The sequence below is a fragment of the Heterocephalus glaber genome, unplaced genomic scaffold, assembly GCF_053883595.1.
Source record: "Heterocephalus glaber isolate CG9 unplaced genomic scaffold, H.glaber_assembly_v1.0 deba00001555, whole genome shotgun sequence".
Taxonomy (NCBI): domain Eukaryota; kingdom Metazoa; phylum Chordata; class Mammalia; order Rodentia; family Bathyergidae; genus Heterocephalus; species Heterocephalus glaber.
This window is the reverse complement of record NW_028258346.1, coordinates 17,378,676-17,396,586: the sequence shown is the minus strand read 5'-3', so window position 1 is coordinate 17,396,586 and position 17,911 is coordinate 17,378,676. Positions and strand designations below refer to the sequence as shown.

The 17,911-nt window shown below is 45.1% G+C and overlaps 1 protein-coding gene across 1 annotated transcript in view; it reads left to right on the top strand.

The window, feature by feature from the left end:
- Enpp2 (ectonucleotide pyrophosphatase/phosphodiesterase 2) overlaps nucleotides 1–17,911 on the top strand; it is a 95,759-nt gene that overhangs the window by 25,458 nt on the left and 52,390 nt on the right. Inside the window, 6 exon segments of the mRNA XM_013074127.2 lie at nucleotides 7,101–7,256; nucleotides 11,441–11,566; nucleotides 13,873–13,933; nucleotides 15,634–15,731; nucleotides 15,886–15,965; nucleotides 16,819–16,938. Coding sequence (XP_012929581.2) covers nucleotides 7,101–7,256; nucleotides 11,441–11,566; nucleotides 13,873–13,933; nucleotides 15,634–15,731; nucleotides 15,886–15,965; nucleotides 16,819–16,938 — 641 coding nt within the window.

Genomic DNA, 17,911 nt, shown 5'->3' with positions numbered 1-17,911 from the left:
GAAGGATGGCTTAGTCCCGAACATCTGTGGGGCCCACTAGGCTTGCCTTGAGGGTTTATGTGCATAATGGGATTCATGCATGGCGGGCACAATACATGTGCACGTATATGTATGTGTGCCTTTGTGGAGCTATGGAGAATCTGGGTTATGGAAGCTTCTGCCTTAGATATTCTTGCAGCCCCCAGGTGGAAATGGAATACCTTCTTTGAAATGTAAGCAATGTAATATTTAAAAGACACAGGGAAATTTGTGAGCTCCTGAGCCAGGTTCTTGTGGCTAGCAGGAAATTGGAAGCACAGTTCACCTTAGCATCGCTTTTAGCAGCTTGAAAGTGTGTGAGATAAATTTGTTTGTAGAGATGAGAGGAAAAATGTCACCAGCAATTTTATGAGTAAAGCAGAAAATGGTATCAGGAACGAGAAGGTTTTGGCTCCTGTGATATTTTGAGGAATCTCACTGTCTAGTAGGAAGCTATTTCAATGGTGGTTTATAGAATGTAGGAAACCATAAAGCCAACAGCTGTGTCAGTCACAGCCCCCCCCCCAGGAAAATGACCTCAGGAATGTGACTTTATGCTACATCTACAGTAGAAATTGGAGGATTGAAGTCAGTAGAATGAAACTATCTGAGTTAGAATCTAAGGAGGGCATAAATTCTTCAATTCTCTGTTAAATGGAGCTTTGGTGTAGAGGTTTTTGTAGTTCCTTTGCAGTACAGAGAACTCTATCAGTTTATACACCCAGAAATCTCAGTGTCCTGTGGAGCTCAACAGGGATGTTTCATATCAACAAACATCAATCAAACTTCCAAAGTCATGTTGGGAAAAGCTTCTAAAATTTGGAACCTATGTACAAAATGTGAAAAGTCCTTGGTTAATGAGAAAAGTGCTGTAGTTGTACTGAGATGATCTAAAATTTTAGCCAAGCTTTCGCTAGCTCAAATGAGAGCCATAGAACTGACTTTCCAACCAGGAAAACAGGGATGATGTGGCCTCTATTTATCTGAAAAAGTTTTTGAGAAGAAAATGTGGTATTATGGTCCATGAGACAAGGTGTACAAGGTGTACATTGGGTTTATCTTCCATTATAATGCCAGTGTGTACATTTATCCCTATTGATGAACAACACTTGTGATTTAAAGTGACAGTGTTTTTTGTTTTCTGGCAGATGTGCGGATCATTTGCTGATCATTAAGATTTATACTGCTGACTACTGTTCAGTGCTATTTGAGTGGTTTAGACATTGAACTAAAGCTTTTAGCTTTTACTTTAAATCACATAGAAATCTATTTTCTTGCCTTTCTGAGGTCTTTCTACATGAGGACATTGTGTTGATATGTGCTTTGAAAGTTCAGGTGTTTGAAAACTTCCCAGGCAGACCTATTGATATTAAAAACAAGGCCTGTGACATCTGGTCCAGCAGCCGTGGAGTGGACGAAAGAGCAGTGTGTGTTTCTAGAAGGTGATGTACTTATGCCACTTTCTTCATCACTGAGACAAAATGCCCAACACTGGCAACTTAAGGGAAAAGAGCTTTATTTTGGCTCACGGTTTGTAAAGGTTTCAGTCCACAGTCAGCTGGCTCCAAGGCAGGAACTCGTGGTGGAAGGGCCTGGTGGAGGAGAGCTGCTCAGGGCGTGGTGGACAGGAAGCAGAGAGGAGGAAGGAGGCAGGAAGTGAGTTAACCCTTCCAAGTCAGGCCCCCAGTGGCCTTCCTCTTCTGCCCAGACCCCAGCAAGCAAGTTGGCTGTCATGTCATTCCTCCACAATCCAGTCCCCTTCCACAAGCCCCGCCTGTGATTGCCCGAGGAGCTGTGATTTGGCGGAGTGCTACATGTAAACCCTGACAATTTAGGAAGAGCGACACTGCGGGCTGTGTGTGATCGCTGCTTGCTAAGGGAGAGGGTTAGAAGCATTGAGAAAAAATGGCAACTTTAATACAAGAAAATATGACTGAAAAAGAGCGCCACGTCTACTCCAGAAGGGATGGAAGACAATGTTAAATTCTAGAGCTAGTGGTATCCTCAGGCTTCCCCTGTGGCTCACACTTCACACAGGGCAGCAGATGGGGGAATCCCGGTCTGTTTAAATGCTCCTGAGAAGAGGCGATGCACAACCGTGGGCTGCAGACATTTCCAGGCTCTCCCCTCCAGTTCAGGAAACACCTGGGTTCAGAACCAAGGAGAAAATGGGGGCAGATAGAAGCAGTGTCCAAACCCTGGAAACAGGAGTGGCCTGTGAGGAGAAATCTAAAGAAAAACCCTTCCAGCCTTAGGCTGTGTTCAGATTTAAATACTGTCTTCCTTCCTGGCTATCGTCCAGCTTGGAAAATTTCCATTCTGCAGGAGGATTGAGGGGGGAGACTTGACTGGAAGCCCAGGATGAAGTTGTTTGGGCCCCAACTCCTGGCACCATTAGACTCTTCCAAGTAGTGTCATTAAATCATCACAGTTTTCCTGTATCTCCACGGCATGAAGGACGCCAGAATTTTAGGACCCTACCTCTGGATGTGTGAAATGGAACATTCTAGAAAAAGGGGCTTCCTCAACTAAGTTAAAATAATTCCACCTGTTCCCGTCTGTATTACAAATGCGAGTGGAAGAAATCGTAATATTCATTCATGTTTCTTGAAGTTATGGAATTCTGCTTCTGGGAGAGATAAGCAATACATACTGTAGTTGTGAATATCATATTGTACATACATCTTAAAACTCAAAGTTCCTTCTCAAAAAAGTACACCTATTTATAAAGACATTGATTTTGCAAGATTCTAGAACTGGCTTTATCTTTGAAGTGGAACAGCATTATCTGAGTTTGTCAAAATTTGAGTCTCATAGAAGTATTGGCAAAATGCCTCCCAAGGAGATCTGAGCCTCTGCCATGCTCATTACATATTTCTGCCTCAATGCTTCTTAGTACTTTCTTAAAATTTATTTATTTTTAGTATATGACTGGCGGGCGGATTTGTACAGGCACATAACATACTTAACTATCTCCCACTTCCCCTATGCACCCTTCTACATTTTGGGGAGTTCCAATGTATATAATGCAATCTGATCATATCCATTTCCCTCTATCCCCACCTCCGGCCTTCTTATCCCCTTCTTTTGACCCATCATAGTCTCCCTTTGATATTTTTGAGTACTTTTGATTTGTTTTCTTGCTTTTTAGTTTTTGTCTTCCTTCTTAGTCCTGAGCACCTGGCGATCTCAGCCATGATGATAATCTTCGGATGCCACAGGTTCATCCATCCTTGCGCATTCATAGGCCTCTCAGTGGGTTGGAGAAGCCGAGCACTGGTGTCAAAGTTCTCTTGATGTAGGTCAAGTAAAGGACCGTTTAGGGTTTCACATTCAGGTGCATAACCAAGGAATCTTTCTGGATTTGACATCGGATCAGGCACAGTAAAAAGAGGTCCTAAAAACCTGTCCTCAGGCTGGCTGCAGAGAGAAGGGTATTGCCCTGGGCAAGGAGCAAAGAAGCCAGAAGGTGGAGGCCAGTCCTAGGCTCCGAGGAGATGGACAGGGCCCGAGGCGCCCCGGGAGCAGGCGGCCGGGCTGGAAGAGGCCCCGGGAAGGCAGAGCAGAGATCCTGGCCCACCGCTCTGTGATTAGAGGGTGGCAGCTGGGTTTCTCGGGGTGATTGGATTAGAAGAGATCTTGTGTGCTCACAGTGTCTCCCCGTTTTTCTTCCTGATGAATTTTGGAACTCACGGATGTCCCCCTCCACGCAGGCCCGGGAACCCACTCCTCATGGGAGCTGTTGGTAACCCAGCCGTGGGTACAGTTGGCCTCATGATCTGCGAGTGCATTGTGAGTGCAAACGCAGCTCTCTCGAAGCTCTCTAAAGCTTGGCAAGGGAGGCTGTGACCAAAAAGGGCAAACAATCAAGTGCAACTCAGTTATTTTCACAAACAAAGCAAGGGACAAACCGGCAATGAGTAACACAAGATAGTAGTGAAAGTCACGGTGATAGAATGAAGAAAGATCGTGCCACGGCTTAGAATTCATTCAGATCCTTCAAAAGTACAGAAAGAGATAAGGAAGGGATTGTGTATGAGGGGAGGCAAAGGACACAGACTCAGGAAAATGCTCTGTGCTTGCTGGGTCCACGTGAAGAGGGCAAGACAACACGTGAGCTGTGTGAACAGAGTGCCTTCGGGCGCTGCTCATCTCAGCTTCTAGCTGACTGTGATGGTCATCATTGTTATTCAGGGCATGGGGGATTGAATCCAAGGCCCCTGTACTGAGTTACATTCTTGGCCCTTTTTTATTTCTTATTTTTGTTTTGAGACAAGGTCTTACTATATCTATCATTAAGTTGCCTAGGCTGGGCTGGAACTTGCCATCCTCCTGTCTCAGCCTCCCAGAGTCCTGGGGTTACAGGTGTGCAGTACCCCACACTCACCGATTCTTTGTGTATGGAGCTCATGAGAGGGAATACGACTCAGAATTTCCCAGGTGGCTGTTGGGACGAATCCAGGTACCACCATGAAAAGAGGGACATTCAATTACAAGTTTCTCCTTGCTTTAGTTTTACTCGTGGAGCTTCTCTGCTTTTCCGTTTTCTCCCCTTGTCCCTGCTGTGGTTCCTTAGGATTCTGTGGATAGGCTGGCCAGAGTCAGAAGGGAAATGTGGATCATGCGCTGGGGCCGACACTGTCTCCTCTCCGTGAGCTGGTGTGGGCTGTGTGTGTCCAGCGTCCCAGGAGGAGCCGTGTGTGAGCGCCTCACACTCACGGTCCACTGGGTCTGTTTGCTTTGGTTCTGTGGATCGGAGGCCATCGGGCTGACGTTGGTGACGCTGGTGAGAGGCTGGGGCTGGGGCTGTGCAGGAGGCTCGGGTAAATGGCATGGGTGGCCCGGGTGTCACTGGCATTGTCCTCCTCCGGCTTCTTGTTTCTTCTCCATTTAGAAAGTAATGCATGCGAGCTATAAAGAAGGAAATGATTCATAAGTATGGAATAAAATTACGAGCAGTACGTCCTACGTAACATGTATTATGATATATGCATCCAGTGTGCATTCTGTGACATGTTCTATACACACACATACATGCGAGGAAATCAGCAAGCTAACAAAAAGACCAGACCCCCCACTCCCTGTGAGTTTTCAGAATGTTAGAAACTTCTAGCTACAGAAAGATGAAGAGTCTCTTGCATCCTCTTCTAGTCATTTCCTTCTGGTGTACCTCTAGTGAACGGTTTCTGAAGGAGGAAAATGCTTCTTCACACCTGCACTCCCCAAAAGTTATGCTCACTGCCTGCCTTCCCAGTCCTCCGCTGCACTTCACTCCCTCGCCAGCTCCAGCTCCGTTTTATTTCTGACTTTAGTCTCATTGATCTCTTTCTAAACACAAAATCTGATCTATATTTAACACTGTAACACTGTTATGTACTTCGTTCTTAATAAAAATTATATTTCTTTATAAACATAAAATCTAATATATAATATTTAACACCATAAAACTGTTATGTTCTTTGTTCTTAATAAAAATTGTTTATGTGTTTTGAAGATTTTTTGACATTAACCTATCTGGATTCAGCTCATTCTTTTAAAGCAATGAGCAATGTTCCACATCTGCATATAGAGTTTCCCTTCCTCTCTCTCTCTCTCTCCCTCTCTCTCTCTCTTTCAGACTGGAACACCTTTAGCTGACTTCAGGTGCTTTCTCTCCTACATTACAAACATAACACAATGAATAGTGAATATTTTGGGTACACATATCTTGGTGAACTTTTGCAGATATATATGAAAGACAAATTCCTAGTAATGGAATTTCTGGGAGAAAGATGAAAGGCATTTAACAATGTTGATAGATATTGCTAAATTGTACTGTATTTAATCTTAAAATTTGCATTCTTAGAAGCAGGTATGACTGTTCTAGTACCAAGCTATTTTTATTATTTAACTTCAGATTCTACTTCCTGTCCAGTTACCAAATTACTTTTCCTCTTTAGTATTTTTTATTATCATTTATTTATTTTTCAATATACTTTTTATATTCTCTCAAATTTCAAGGACTCTAGATGTTTTTATTGTGATTGCCTTGTGTCGTTAGTTATATCTAGGACAAATTAATATATTTCAAATTTATTAAGATATACAGTACTTAACATGCTATGTCTTTCAAAATTAAGTAGATCTTTTGAAATGCCTTTTGGTAGAGTTTTAATACTCTTTTCTTGCAGGGTTTACAATATATTATTAAATTTATGCCCAATTACTTTATCTTTTAGGTACTGTTATGAATGAAACTTTCATTTAATTTTAAAAGTTATATTGCCTGTATGTTCCAAATTAATGGAATTGAATTCACTGAATTCTTTCCTTTTCAAAATTTGATTGATTCTTGAGATTTCTAGATCAACAATTATAGAACATGAAAATGAGGATAGAGAGGGTTTGTTTTTGTCCATCACTAGCTGTGGTGGAGGTTTCGTGGTTTCAGAGGTGTTAAGTCTTCTATTCCGATCACAAGTGTTCATACTATCTTCATAGCACTTCGGCTCGATTTTCCTTATAAAGGGCTAGAGATTTTTAAATGGAGAAATGAGCTCTTATTTCCACAGGCACTGTCATCCTCACAGGTTTGCCGTAATAATAATGATAATAATAATAATAATAATAATAATAATAAATAGCAATGGGACAGATAGAATTTGTTACTCTTTCTATAGATGTTTGACACCCTGTGAGGTATTTTTAAATGGGTCGTTTTGTTAAATTCTCATTTGAACCTGGAGTTACCTTCATTTCTATTTTATTTTCTTGTCTTTGAGACAGGGTCTTTCTATCTAGTCCAGGCTGGCCTTGAACTCACTGTATAGCCCAGGCTGGCCTCCGGCTAGGAGCGATCCTGCCTCCGTCTCCTGAGTGCTGTGATTACAGGTGTGTGCTGCCACAGGCCTGGCCCCTAGCGTTGCTTTTATGCATCCCCCACTTTGCAGATGAGGAAACTGTGGCACAAGCGAGTTCAGCCCCCTTCCCAGATCGCAGGGGAAGCAGGTGACAGAGCCTGGCTGAGTGCAGCCCGGGCCTGCAGGCCTCTCCTCAGTGACCTGATGCACTCCAAGCATCGCCTCTGCCCTTTGTTCTTGCAGTCTTATCAGACTCGCCCTGGACCAACGTCTCTGGGTCTTGCAAGGGCAGATGCTTTGAACTTGAAGAGGTCGGGCCCCCAGACTGTCGCTGTGACAACCTGTGTAAGAGCTACAGCAGCTGCTGCCAGGACTTCGATGAGCTCTGCTTGAAGACGGGTAGGTACCTGGGTGCTCTGCAGCCTCCAGGGGCGGGTGGCCTGGAGACCCGTGGAACTGCCCCCTGCTTGGCTGCTCCAGATGTGCACCTGGGATTTGTTCCTTGCACAACTGTTGACTGCACGGCGAGCTCACCCTGTGTGCGTAGGTCCTTCCGCCCTCGACCTGACCACTCTGTCTGCAGCCGCTCCATGCTGGCTCCATGCACGTCAGTGCTGGGGTTTTGCTCCTTTTCACCATTTCTGTCTCTTTTTGCCACCTCCCACATTCACTGCTAGGGGAAGAGGGCTAATTGTGCTGGGTTTTATTTTATAATATAAAATGATACTCTTATTAGTGCACTTTGCAGTACATAATGATTCCACTCATCCGAGGGAGCTGGCACACGGGCACACCCACCTTCATTCTCTTCCTGTCGCCTCTCTTCATCCCTTGGTTCCCTCCCATTTGCAGATGTCTCTGGCTCGCCGGCCCAGTGTCTGGCATTTGCGTCGTCTCATTTTCTGCACCAACTCTCGTCTTCCGTGATGCAAGTGGAAGATTGTATGGGATTTTATTTGGTGTCTTCTGCTCTGGGGAGCTCTGAACTCTTCCTCTGAGGTTTTCCTTACTTTCTTTACACGTATTCTCCAGGAAAGCAGTTGTTATTAAAACCAGGCTTTGGAACAGATGCATAGGATTTGAGAAAGAGCCCCTTTCACCATGCTGTTGTTGTTTTCAAAGCCAAACATTTCACATAAGACTTCGGAGGGGCCACAAAGGGCACCCCTGAACTTCTGGGCAAAGCCCCTTGCAAACTGTCGCAGAAAGACAATACTCAGTCCTCTCTGTAACACTATAGGAAGTGGGCTGCATAGCTCTCTTGACAAGTTATTCCTTACCTTATGTGGCAATGATTCTTTTCAGAGCCTAACTCATATTACCATTGCTATTACTAGTCTGATCTTTTTAATGATATAATTAGAAACAGAGACATTATTCTTTTTTATTGAGACCATTGCTTTTGACATGTGAAAATGGACATCGACTCCCTTACTCATCCTCATTTGTTTCCTCCACCTCCTGCTAAATAAGGAGAGCTTAATTAGGCTGTTTTCTGCATAATCCATTTTCCAAAGGCTTTAGCTGCTTTCTGCTGTTGTCGCTGTCACTGTTCTTCAGAACTTCTCCCAGTTCCTTGGCTGTGGGTGTGCCCCTCCCGTAAACAGATGTTCCAGTGGAGGCTTTGGCTGAAAGACTAATGTTTTGCAGCTATAACGTTACTACAAACCAGCAGCCTGTGTCTGCTTGGCACTGAGCATACGAGGGTGTTTCGTGCTCCCTGCCCACCCCAAGTCTCTTGTCCTTGCCCTGAATGCCAGCCTGTGAAGTCCTGGTCTCCAGTTCCTTGCGTAGATTAACAGATGCTCTGACTCCACTTAGCTCTCTCTGGATGGAGCTCATTCTTTTCTTTCTTGGTTTAATAAAGATGGGGCAGTACCGACATTTTATAAAGTAGTGCGTTCTCCTGTGTACAAAGGCACCATACGCTGAAAGATAATAGTAAGCAAGAGTAAGAAGCTGAAGGTGGCATCTGAGGCTAGACTAATCTGACCCAAGTACTCTCTAGAAACAGTGTTTCAGCATAAACAAAGCCTGCTGTCTGTTTCCCGGTGTGTGCTGCTCCTGCGCGCATGTGTATTTACACAAGTGTGTGTATATGCGCATGTGTGTGAGTTTCTACATCTGTAAACCTTTATAAGCATGGCACACATCATGATGTTTGTTTTCAGTACCGGAGAATAAACTCAAGCTCTCACTTGTGCTAGGCAAGCGTTCCACCACTGAGCTACACCCCAGCTTTTCATTATTTTATTTTGAGACTGGGTCTTGCTAAGTTTCCCAAGATGTCCTTGGACTGGCGGTCCTCCTGCTTCAGCCTCAGATCGTTCTTTTTGGAATGGCTACCTACTATCGCATTGATAGCTGAAGTACATTGAATAATTAATTGACGTTATATCTCCCCAAGTTTTATTACTGTGAATGTTTCAAGAAGTACTACTCATGTACATTCATACATTTGTTTATTTTCCTTAAGATAAAGTCCTAGCAGTGGGATTTCTGGATCAAAGTGCAATCTATTTAAAAAAAATTAAGTGTATATTATAAAGATGTACTTCTGAATGCTTACATTTCTATCAAAGGGCACAAGAGCATTTCACTACTCCTTTTCACCATCGGATATTCATATTCTCTCTCTCTCTCTCTCTCTCTCTCCCTCCCTCCCTCCCTCTCCCAGGGATGAAACTCAGGGACTTCTGCATGTTAGGCAACCAGCCTGCCACTGAACTGTATCCCAACCCAAATCCTCTCATCTTTAAAGATATTTTTGTCCGAACTGATAGGTAATCTTATTTTCCAGTAAGGTTACATATTTTAATTTTACTTCAAATATTTAATTTGAAAATGCCACAGCTGCCTCCTATTTTGCCTGTAGTTCACTTTGAATCCTAACTTTCCATTTTATTCTATTTTTACACCCAGTTAGCAGCTCCTCAATAACATAGCACATGAACAACAATGTGTTTTTTTTTTTTTTTCATAAGGAAAGTGGTTTTCTTGTGAAATGACGGGAGGAATAAAAGTGTGCTGATGAGTGGACCCACCTCTGAGTTGAGGGGGAGAAGACCCACAGTTTCTGTCAGCCAAAGCAACCTTGGAGCCCTGTTGACCATTGGGATTCCAGCCCCTTGGTCTGCTTGGGAAGATACATGGAGAAACAGACGATAGTTAAGAATCAGAAAATAAAATGAGGTTGCAAAGGTAGTTCTTAAAGAATAGACATTAAAGTGTGGTTGCATGGTTTTCTGACTGATAATCGGCCCGAAGGGGCAGGGGCAGGCTATGGACACAGAAACTAATTTTTCTTTATCCATTATTCACTTAGCAATAGGAACATATTGCTTTCAGAAACCAGTGCTTTCTACTTTAGTCCAAAGATGCTTTCATTTGTTTGTTTGTTTATTTTAGACGGGGTCTTGCTATGTAGCCCAGGCTGGCCTTGAACTAACTCATGGCCACCCTCCTGCCTCAGCCTCCTGAGTGCTGGGATGTCAGGCATGCACCACCATGGCCAGCCCGAGGATGCTTTTCCTCGCCGTCCTACCTGCGTAGCCCCCCCAGTCCGCCAGGCACTCTTGTGTGACATCCTTTGCAGTGCTAGCACAGGCTGATGCCATCCTATTGATCAGTCTCCCTGGTGCAGACTGTCTTTTCTATTTACACTGTGCACTTGTGATACAGGGACTCGGTCCCAGGACCTTCACTGTTCCCACGGAAGACGTAGGACACAGACTTCTGATGCAAGAGGGAGCCGTGAGCGTTCTCCAGCCAGCAGCTGCAGCGAAGCCGTGGCCACTGTGCTCATTTCTGGGCCATTTCCTAAACAGTCAGGCGCTGGCACGGCACGCTGAGCCTGGACACACAGCAGTGCAAAGGGGTGTGGGCTTCCGTGCCTCAGTGCTTCTAGCCAAAGAAAAAGGCAAACAAACAGAAAACAGCATTCTCATTAAATCCAAAAGTCCCCTCTCTGGGTGTTTTTTCTTGGACGGTTGAACTGTGAGCTTCCAATCAAGTGTGTGCGGGCCAGGATCTGTAGCCTGCAGGGGCTCAGGCATCCTCGGTGGTGGAGAGGGCTTCATGCAGCTCAGTGGTTAGGGTTGTGAGTGCTGCAGTGCCCCTTTGCCATCTTCAGACCCGTTTAGGGATTTGACCTCAGGAGACCCTACAGTGGGTAGAGGCTGCTATCTCTCATCCTTTAAATCAAGCTGATCAAAGTTAAGTTAATCTACTCCCCAAAACAAACACGCGAACTCCAGGGACTGTCCCTAAATGACAGACACCTCCATCCCAAGCTCTCCGCAGTACATTGTCCTGAGGGCATCAGAACGCGGGGTGTGGTAGGGATACTGTTCTACCTTTTCCAGTTCCAGTTTTCCAAAAGAGCTCAGTGGGGCTTTGAGTTCGTCCTCTAATTTAAAAAAATCAGAAACACACCCTGAATGTAAGTTCTGCAGATGGCTTCGCGGGCGTGGGCTGCCTCGGATTCCACGCGCTTTTGGCTCTCTGTTGGGAAGTCGGGGGCGCTGGCATGGCCTCCTGCCTGGGGCTATGAGCGGGACAGCGTGCTGTCATGGCAATTTCAGCTCGCGGCTGGGAGTGCACCAAGGACAGATGCGGAGAAGCCCGGGACGAGGAGCACGCGTGCCACTGCTCAGAGGACTGCCTGGCCCGGGGAGACTGCTGCACCAACTACCAAGTGGTCTGCAAAGGTAGGGCTGGGCCTGGCTCGAGAGGCAAAGGCCAGAAAACCAGAGATGTCCCGCAGCATCCTGGGTGTGACTTTCTAATACCTTGTGTGTGGGTTTGGGAGGAGGAAGGGAGTTGTGCTTTTTAATTTCTCATGCTTCTTTTTGCTGTCTTTCCTTTCCATTGATCTGAAATAACCAGGAAATGAAGCCAAGTTTCCTACTTAGGTGGAACCACAGTAAGGAAAAGACTTCTGCACTTTGTCTTGGTTTTCGGTCAGGTTTCCTAGAAGTGGGACTTGAGACAGGAATACTGAGGGGGTGCCAGGGAGGCAGGACAGGGTTGGGGCAGGGGCATTAAGGAAGGAAGTGATCTGAGGGCTGGGTTCGCCGTGGCCTGCTCTATGGTGGCCTGCAGAGTAAATCTCAGCATTGTTCCTTTTGGGGAAAGGGCATGAATTTTCCTGCCAGTGGACGGGAGCAGTGTCCAGAGGTGCGGGCTGCCACGGGCACTCACCGGCTTAGATCATGAGGGCACCAGCAGCTCCTGTTGTACCCAAAGTTGTTCGTGCGTGGGTGTTGACTCTGTATGGTTGATGGCACACTACCTGCTTTATTGTAACAATTAATAATCAGTGGGCTGCACAAGGATAAAAGATGCACTTCCTGTCTTTAAGGAGTCCAAGGCCCCATGCCAACCACTTATAGATGTTAGTCTGGGTAGCCCCAAGGATCTTTAGCTACAGCTTGTGGGTCACTTTTAGTTTCTAAATTGATTTTTTTCCTTTCTCTTCTATGGAATGCATCACAGTTCCTGTTCAAAAGGTTTCAGGAGAAAAGTAAATCAGTTCTGAAATACTTGAGCCATTGGGCTACGCCAGAAGAGTATTGCCACACTTGGAGGATTCCCTACCTGAACAGTTACTGTGTTGTGATTTCCTCCACTCTAACAATTCTGCTTTTATTTTAAAGCATGAAATTGATTAAGAATTTCTTTTCTTTTCTTTTTCAATTTCTCTAATTGTACCACTAAGCCACAAAGACTATGAGAAGAAAAAATGTGAAGGAGCAAAGCCTTTGGTTATCATTGGTCATTGAATCATTAAATATTAAAGCAGGTTTTACTGGCTTAATATTCGAATTCCAGTACTTTGGTGAGGCCCACGTGGGCTCCCTGGGTTGCTACACATTTGGCAGAACTTTAAGGAGCCTAGCACTTCCCAGTTGTTCTCCACTTTTTCCATCCTCAGTGACCAGGAGGGATTTCTAGTGGTTTTCATGTGAGAGAAGTTTCTCCAAAGTATGGGCCACACATTTAACTTTTGTTCAACACATGTCATCTTCATTTGCCTTGGAACAATTCAGGCTAATTGTCTGGATAGTTGTCTTTTTCTCTAAAGAAAGCTGTCTCAGTATGTTTTGTGTTGCTATAGCAAAATGTCTGAGGCTGGGTGTTTTGTACCGGAAAGAGGGCCTTTTTTTTTTTTAGCTCATAGCTTTGGAGGCTGAAAGTACAAGATGGGGCAGCCTCTTCTGTTCATTTTCTGGTGAGGGGTTTCTAGCTGCGTCACATGGTGCAGGGTTGTGTCACATTGGTGGGAACTTGTGTAGAAGATGCACTGCCAGGCTCCCCCCTTGCAACCCACTCTTGTGGGAGCTGAGGCGGTCCTGTGGGACCTGCATTCACCTCTCCTGAGGGTGACTCAGTCCCTTCCACTAGACTCTGCTCCTTGAAGCTTCCAGCTTTCCTATTCTCTGCTCTTGATAGGGCTAACTCAGGGAAGAAGGGTTTTAGGTTCTCAGGTCTTGGAATAGGGTTAGAATGAAAGGTCACCTTGGTCTTCATTCCTAAATTCAAGGCTGTACACAGATCCATTGGCAATCATCTCCCACTGTCATTGTCACCGGTCCCTCTCTGCTCTGAGCCTTCCCCTTCCCTACAGGGAAGTTGTGTTATGTGTTCTACAGCTTTGAGATCTTTGGTGGTAGAGAAAAGAATGTTCCATCTAATGACCAAACAGTTTATTTCTGGAGGGATACAAACATGAAATTTTGTTCACTGACGCCACTGGTTTTTTAAATCTACCAACCATCTAGGCTCTGAAGGCTCAAGTAAACACCACTTGAGGTTATTAAATCTTAGCTTTCCCACCATGTATGGGTGTACTTTAGAAGCCAAACCAGACGCCAGACTTAATTTCAGAATTGTTTTAGTTGCTATCCCGTAAGCAAGTATCCAAGAGGACCCCAGTCCTGGGATGGTTTGCATCCAGGCCCTGGATGGCATTTCCAGGTGGACCCCACGGTAACTGTAGTCACTTTGCCTGCAGGAGAATCTCACTGGGTGGATGATGACTGCGAGGAGCTCAAGGCCCCCGAGTGTCCTGCAGGGTGAGTGGACTCGGGGCGCTGTGAAGTCTAAGCTGTCAGCTGATGAGTCTTGCAGAGAACGGGTGGGTGAGTGGTTACAGGTGACGTGAAGCTGAGCTCCACTTCCACACACAGACCTGTGAGTACTCATATATAATTCACTGCCCAAAAGCTATCTATAAACTCGGATTAGTTTTTTCCTTTTGGTTGGAGAACCATCCCTCTGTTCCACTCAGCTGAAGGTTTTGCAAAGCGTATCTGAATATCACGGGAGAAGCAAACATTTCAAGCAAGGTTTTATTTTTTCCTGATTCAGTGTTTTCCCCTGGAGTTCTGCTTTTTTGCCTTTTGGGGGAGGAAGTGGGAGATGCTGGAACCCAGCGCTGTCACCCAAGGAGATGCTGTGGAAACCCGAGGAACCCTGGGCCTCGCTGGGGGACTACCAGGCTTCAGGGTCACCCTGCAGCCTGGGCGTGACAGGCACTCGGGATGCCTTCCAGGAAACTGCTGAAACTTCATGGACCTTTCACATGCGTGGCACAGAATGCCTGTTCAGCAAACGCGTTTCCATAACGCATTTGGTCTTTTAAATACATTTTTGTTTTAGGCAATACAGGCAGGGGCACAGCATCTAGAGGTTTTTATTTTCTTCCTTTTTAACCTTCGTGAGACATTTGAACTTCTCTGGCCTGGAAGAATAGGGTGACAACAGTTCCTGACTCTTACAAGGTGGGGCTTTTGAGGAAAAGTAGTCTGTAGAGTTGAGGCCCTGTTAAGTGATGCAGTAATTGTCAGCTCTTGTATAATATTGTTCAGTGCTCTTTCCGTGTGCCTCATTTAAAAGGGGTTGTATTTATTATGTGCCCTTAAACAAATACAAACTTACACTGGCTCAATTAGCTTCAAACTGTTAGAAATAATTCTGCACATATTTTAGTATGCTCGAGTTTGATTGATCAACTGCACTTTTATGCTGGAATATAGGGTCATTTCATTGGCTCCTGCCTGCATAAATGAACAGTCTAGTTCTTTATTGATATACTCTTTAGAGAGCCTCATAATTCACATTATTTTTAGAAGTATTTTATAATTAAAATTAAAGGAACTTTAAAATAAGTGCTTAGATTTAATGGCAGGAGTACTACTGATTTTACATTTGTGCATTTATTCATTAACTCATGTATTTGACAAGTAGTTACAGAAGACTTACAATGGGTCCACAAAGTAGGAAGACAAATGCAATACAGATGGCTTTGAAACTCACAGGGAGGAGAGGCAGGTTAACAGGTCGTTACAATGTTACAGGCAATGATGTACATATGGGTGATGAAAGAGGTGTATGGATTAATACTTTAAAGGAAGTTAGAAGCATAAGCAGCTAACATAATAAAAGAGGAAACTTTGAGCTGGGTTTTAAAGAATGAACAGGATTTTTCCAAGTGGCAAGTGGAAGAATATATACTCTAGGCAAATATAACTTTTTAAAAGTGTGTATTATTTTTGTGTGTAAAGCGAGCAGCAGCAGGGGAGGGAGTACGTTCAGAGAAATCTAGAGTCAAACCCTTCCCTTTTGTCATTTGAGTCTGGACCGATGTCACCCCAGATGTTAGGTGGCTGCCCACACCCCTCCCGAGACTCGGCGTCTGCCTCGGTTACTGAGGGCGGCTGTACTGGAGGTGGTGTCAGCTGTGTCTCTGAGATACCACGTGTCACCGTTCCAGGTTTGCCCGGCCCCCGCTCATCATCTTCTCCGTGGATGGGTTCCGTGCATCCTACATGAAGAAGGGCAGCAAGGTGATGCCCAACATCGAGAAGCTGCGTGAGTCCCCTCATCTGCACCCAGGGCTCCCTGGCCTCCAGGCCCGTTCGTTGCTCAAGTCCATGTTGCTATTGGAAATACAAAAAAATGATTGCAGCCCATGTCTGTGATCGCCGTGGGTACTTTGTGCTAACAGCTGGTATTGTGTTTCCAGGGTCCTGCGGTACACATTCCCCCTACATGAGGCCCGTGTACCCGACTAAGACCTTCCCGAACTTGTACACGTTGGCTACCGTGAGTATTTTCCCAAGTTACCTATACTCAAAGGTCTGATTTCATCCTGGGGTGACTTAAAGGGAAGATTGGTGGTGGGGGGGGTTGAGACAGGGTCTCGCTGTGCAGTCCCAGCTGGCCTTGACCTCACAGTGATCCTCCTGCCTCAGCCTCTTGAGTGCTGGGGTTACAGGTGTGCATCACCACGCCAGCCTTAAAGTGGAGATTTTTGAAACACATTCAAAGAAAATTTGTTTCCCACCTTTTCTATACCAGTTTTAGCTTCGTGAGTGCCTGGTCTCGCGACTCCCGTCCATGTGAGCCCTTGCTTCTTTGGCACAGGCACGGCTCTGTCTGAACACAGGAAGCTCCTCTCGAGTATTTTCTAAATTTGCAAAATAAAAAAGTTGATTTTAAAGTTGCTGTGTTTTAATTTTCAGATACTCCAAATGTACCTTATTTTCTTCTTTAAAACACAATTTACTTTTAATTTCATGACTACTATTTCTGTTGTTTGGAGAGAAGAACTGGAACTTGAAAAGGAGGAAAAGAGTATTTAGAAACCAAAGTTCTTTGGAGACGTGTGTAAATTTTACCCTCAAGTAATAAAAGTGTTGTTTTCATTGTTCCAACAGTTAAAAAACCAAATATTTAATTTCTCACAGTAATGTGAAGTTTCTCAAGTGGTTTAACATTAGCTGTGTTTTCACATTTCCACATTGTGGAGGCTGCATGCATCTCATATGATTGTGGCAATGAAGTGTAAAAATATTCCGTATTAAAAATACTTCTGTGACTTCTGTGATAGGAAAACTTACAGTGGAACAAGTGTACTCGGATTATCGTTTTAACACTAACGCGGCTCTCGCACCAGGGCCTGTATCCAGAGTCGCACGGGATTGTGGGCAACTCCATGTACGACCCTGTGTTCGATGCTACCTTCCACCTTCGAGGGCGGGAGAAATTTAACCATCGCTGGTGGGGAGGTCAGCCGGTGAGTCTCCGTTTGCTTTGTGCGTGTGTGCGTGCGTGTGCATGCGTGTGTGTGTGTGTGTGTGTGTGTGAACGCTTCACCCCAGATCTGTTACCTGAGGAAAGGACCCACACACCTTCCTCCTACGTGAAGTTTCTGTCTTTTGATATTGTGTGTGCGGTACGTACATCATATGTGTGTGTGTTGTCTATTTTTACGTGTGTGTGCTGATCTACACTGCGTGGGTGGGTCATGTGTATGCCCACCTGCACACACGTGTCTGTGTGCATACCTGTGTGCATGTGCAGCTCTATAAAGGTGTGCAGTGACTGATGTATTCACAAGGATGTCTGGTAGTGGTTGAAAGGGTTATGGGTTGAAGGAGTAAATGGATCTCATCGGTTTATCAGATTCAGGAATACAATGAAAAAGAAAAATGAATGATGCTGCCATAATGAATAGAAGCAGGGAAACATGCTGGAAAAAAGAAACTCACTAAAACCCTCAATAGATTTGTGAATTCTTTAATTATTTTATTTCATTCATTTTTTTATGCCTTTTATTTTTGAGACAGGGTCTCGCTATGTAGTTCAGGCTGACCTTGTACTCAGGGCTATCCTCCTGCCTCAGCCTCCCAAGTGCTGGCTTATTTCATCCTTTTTCTTAAATCACAGAGGTTAAAGTATTAAATTGCCCTGCATACCTGTGATCAGATGTCTGGATGGACCCTAAGAAGGGCTGTCGGTGGCGTTGGCCTACCCGCCCCATGCGACCATGTGCATGACCTGGCAGCTTGCCGTAGGAGCCAAGCAGCAGCCGTAGCTGTGGAATTGCACAACTGGACTTCAGGGTGTGAGCTGCTGGCCGGAAGGGCCAGAGTCCTGCAGGGCCTGGCCCAGGGCACAGGCCGTCAGGGCTGCTTGGGAAGTAGACGTCCCTCACGGACCCCACTGGGCCAGCTGGTGGCTCCCTGGAGCGCCAGCAGGGAGGAGGC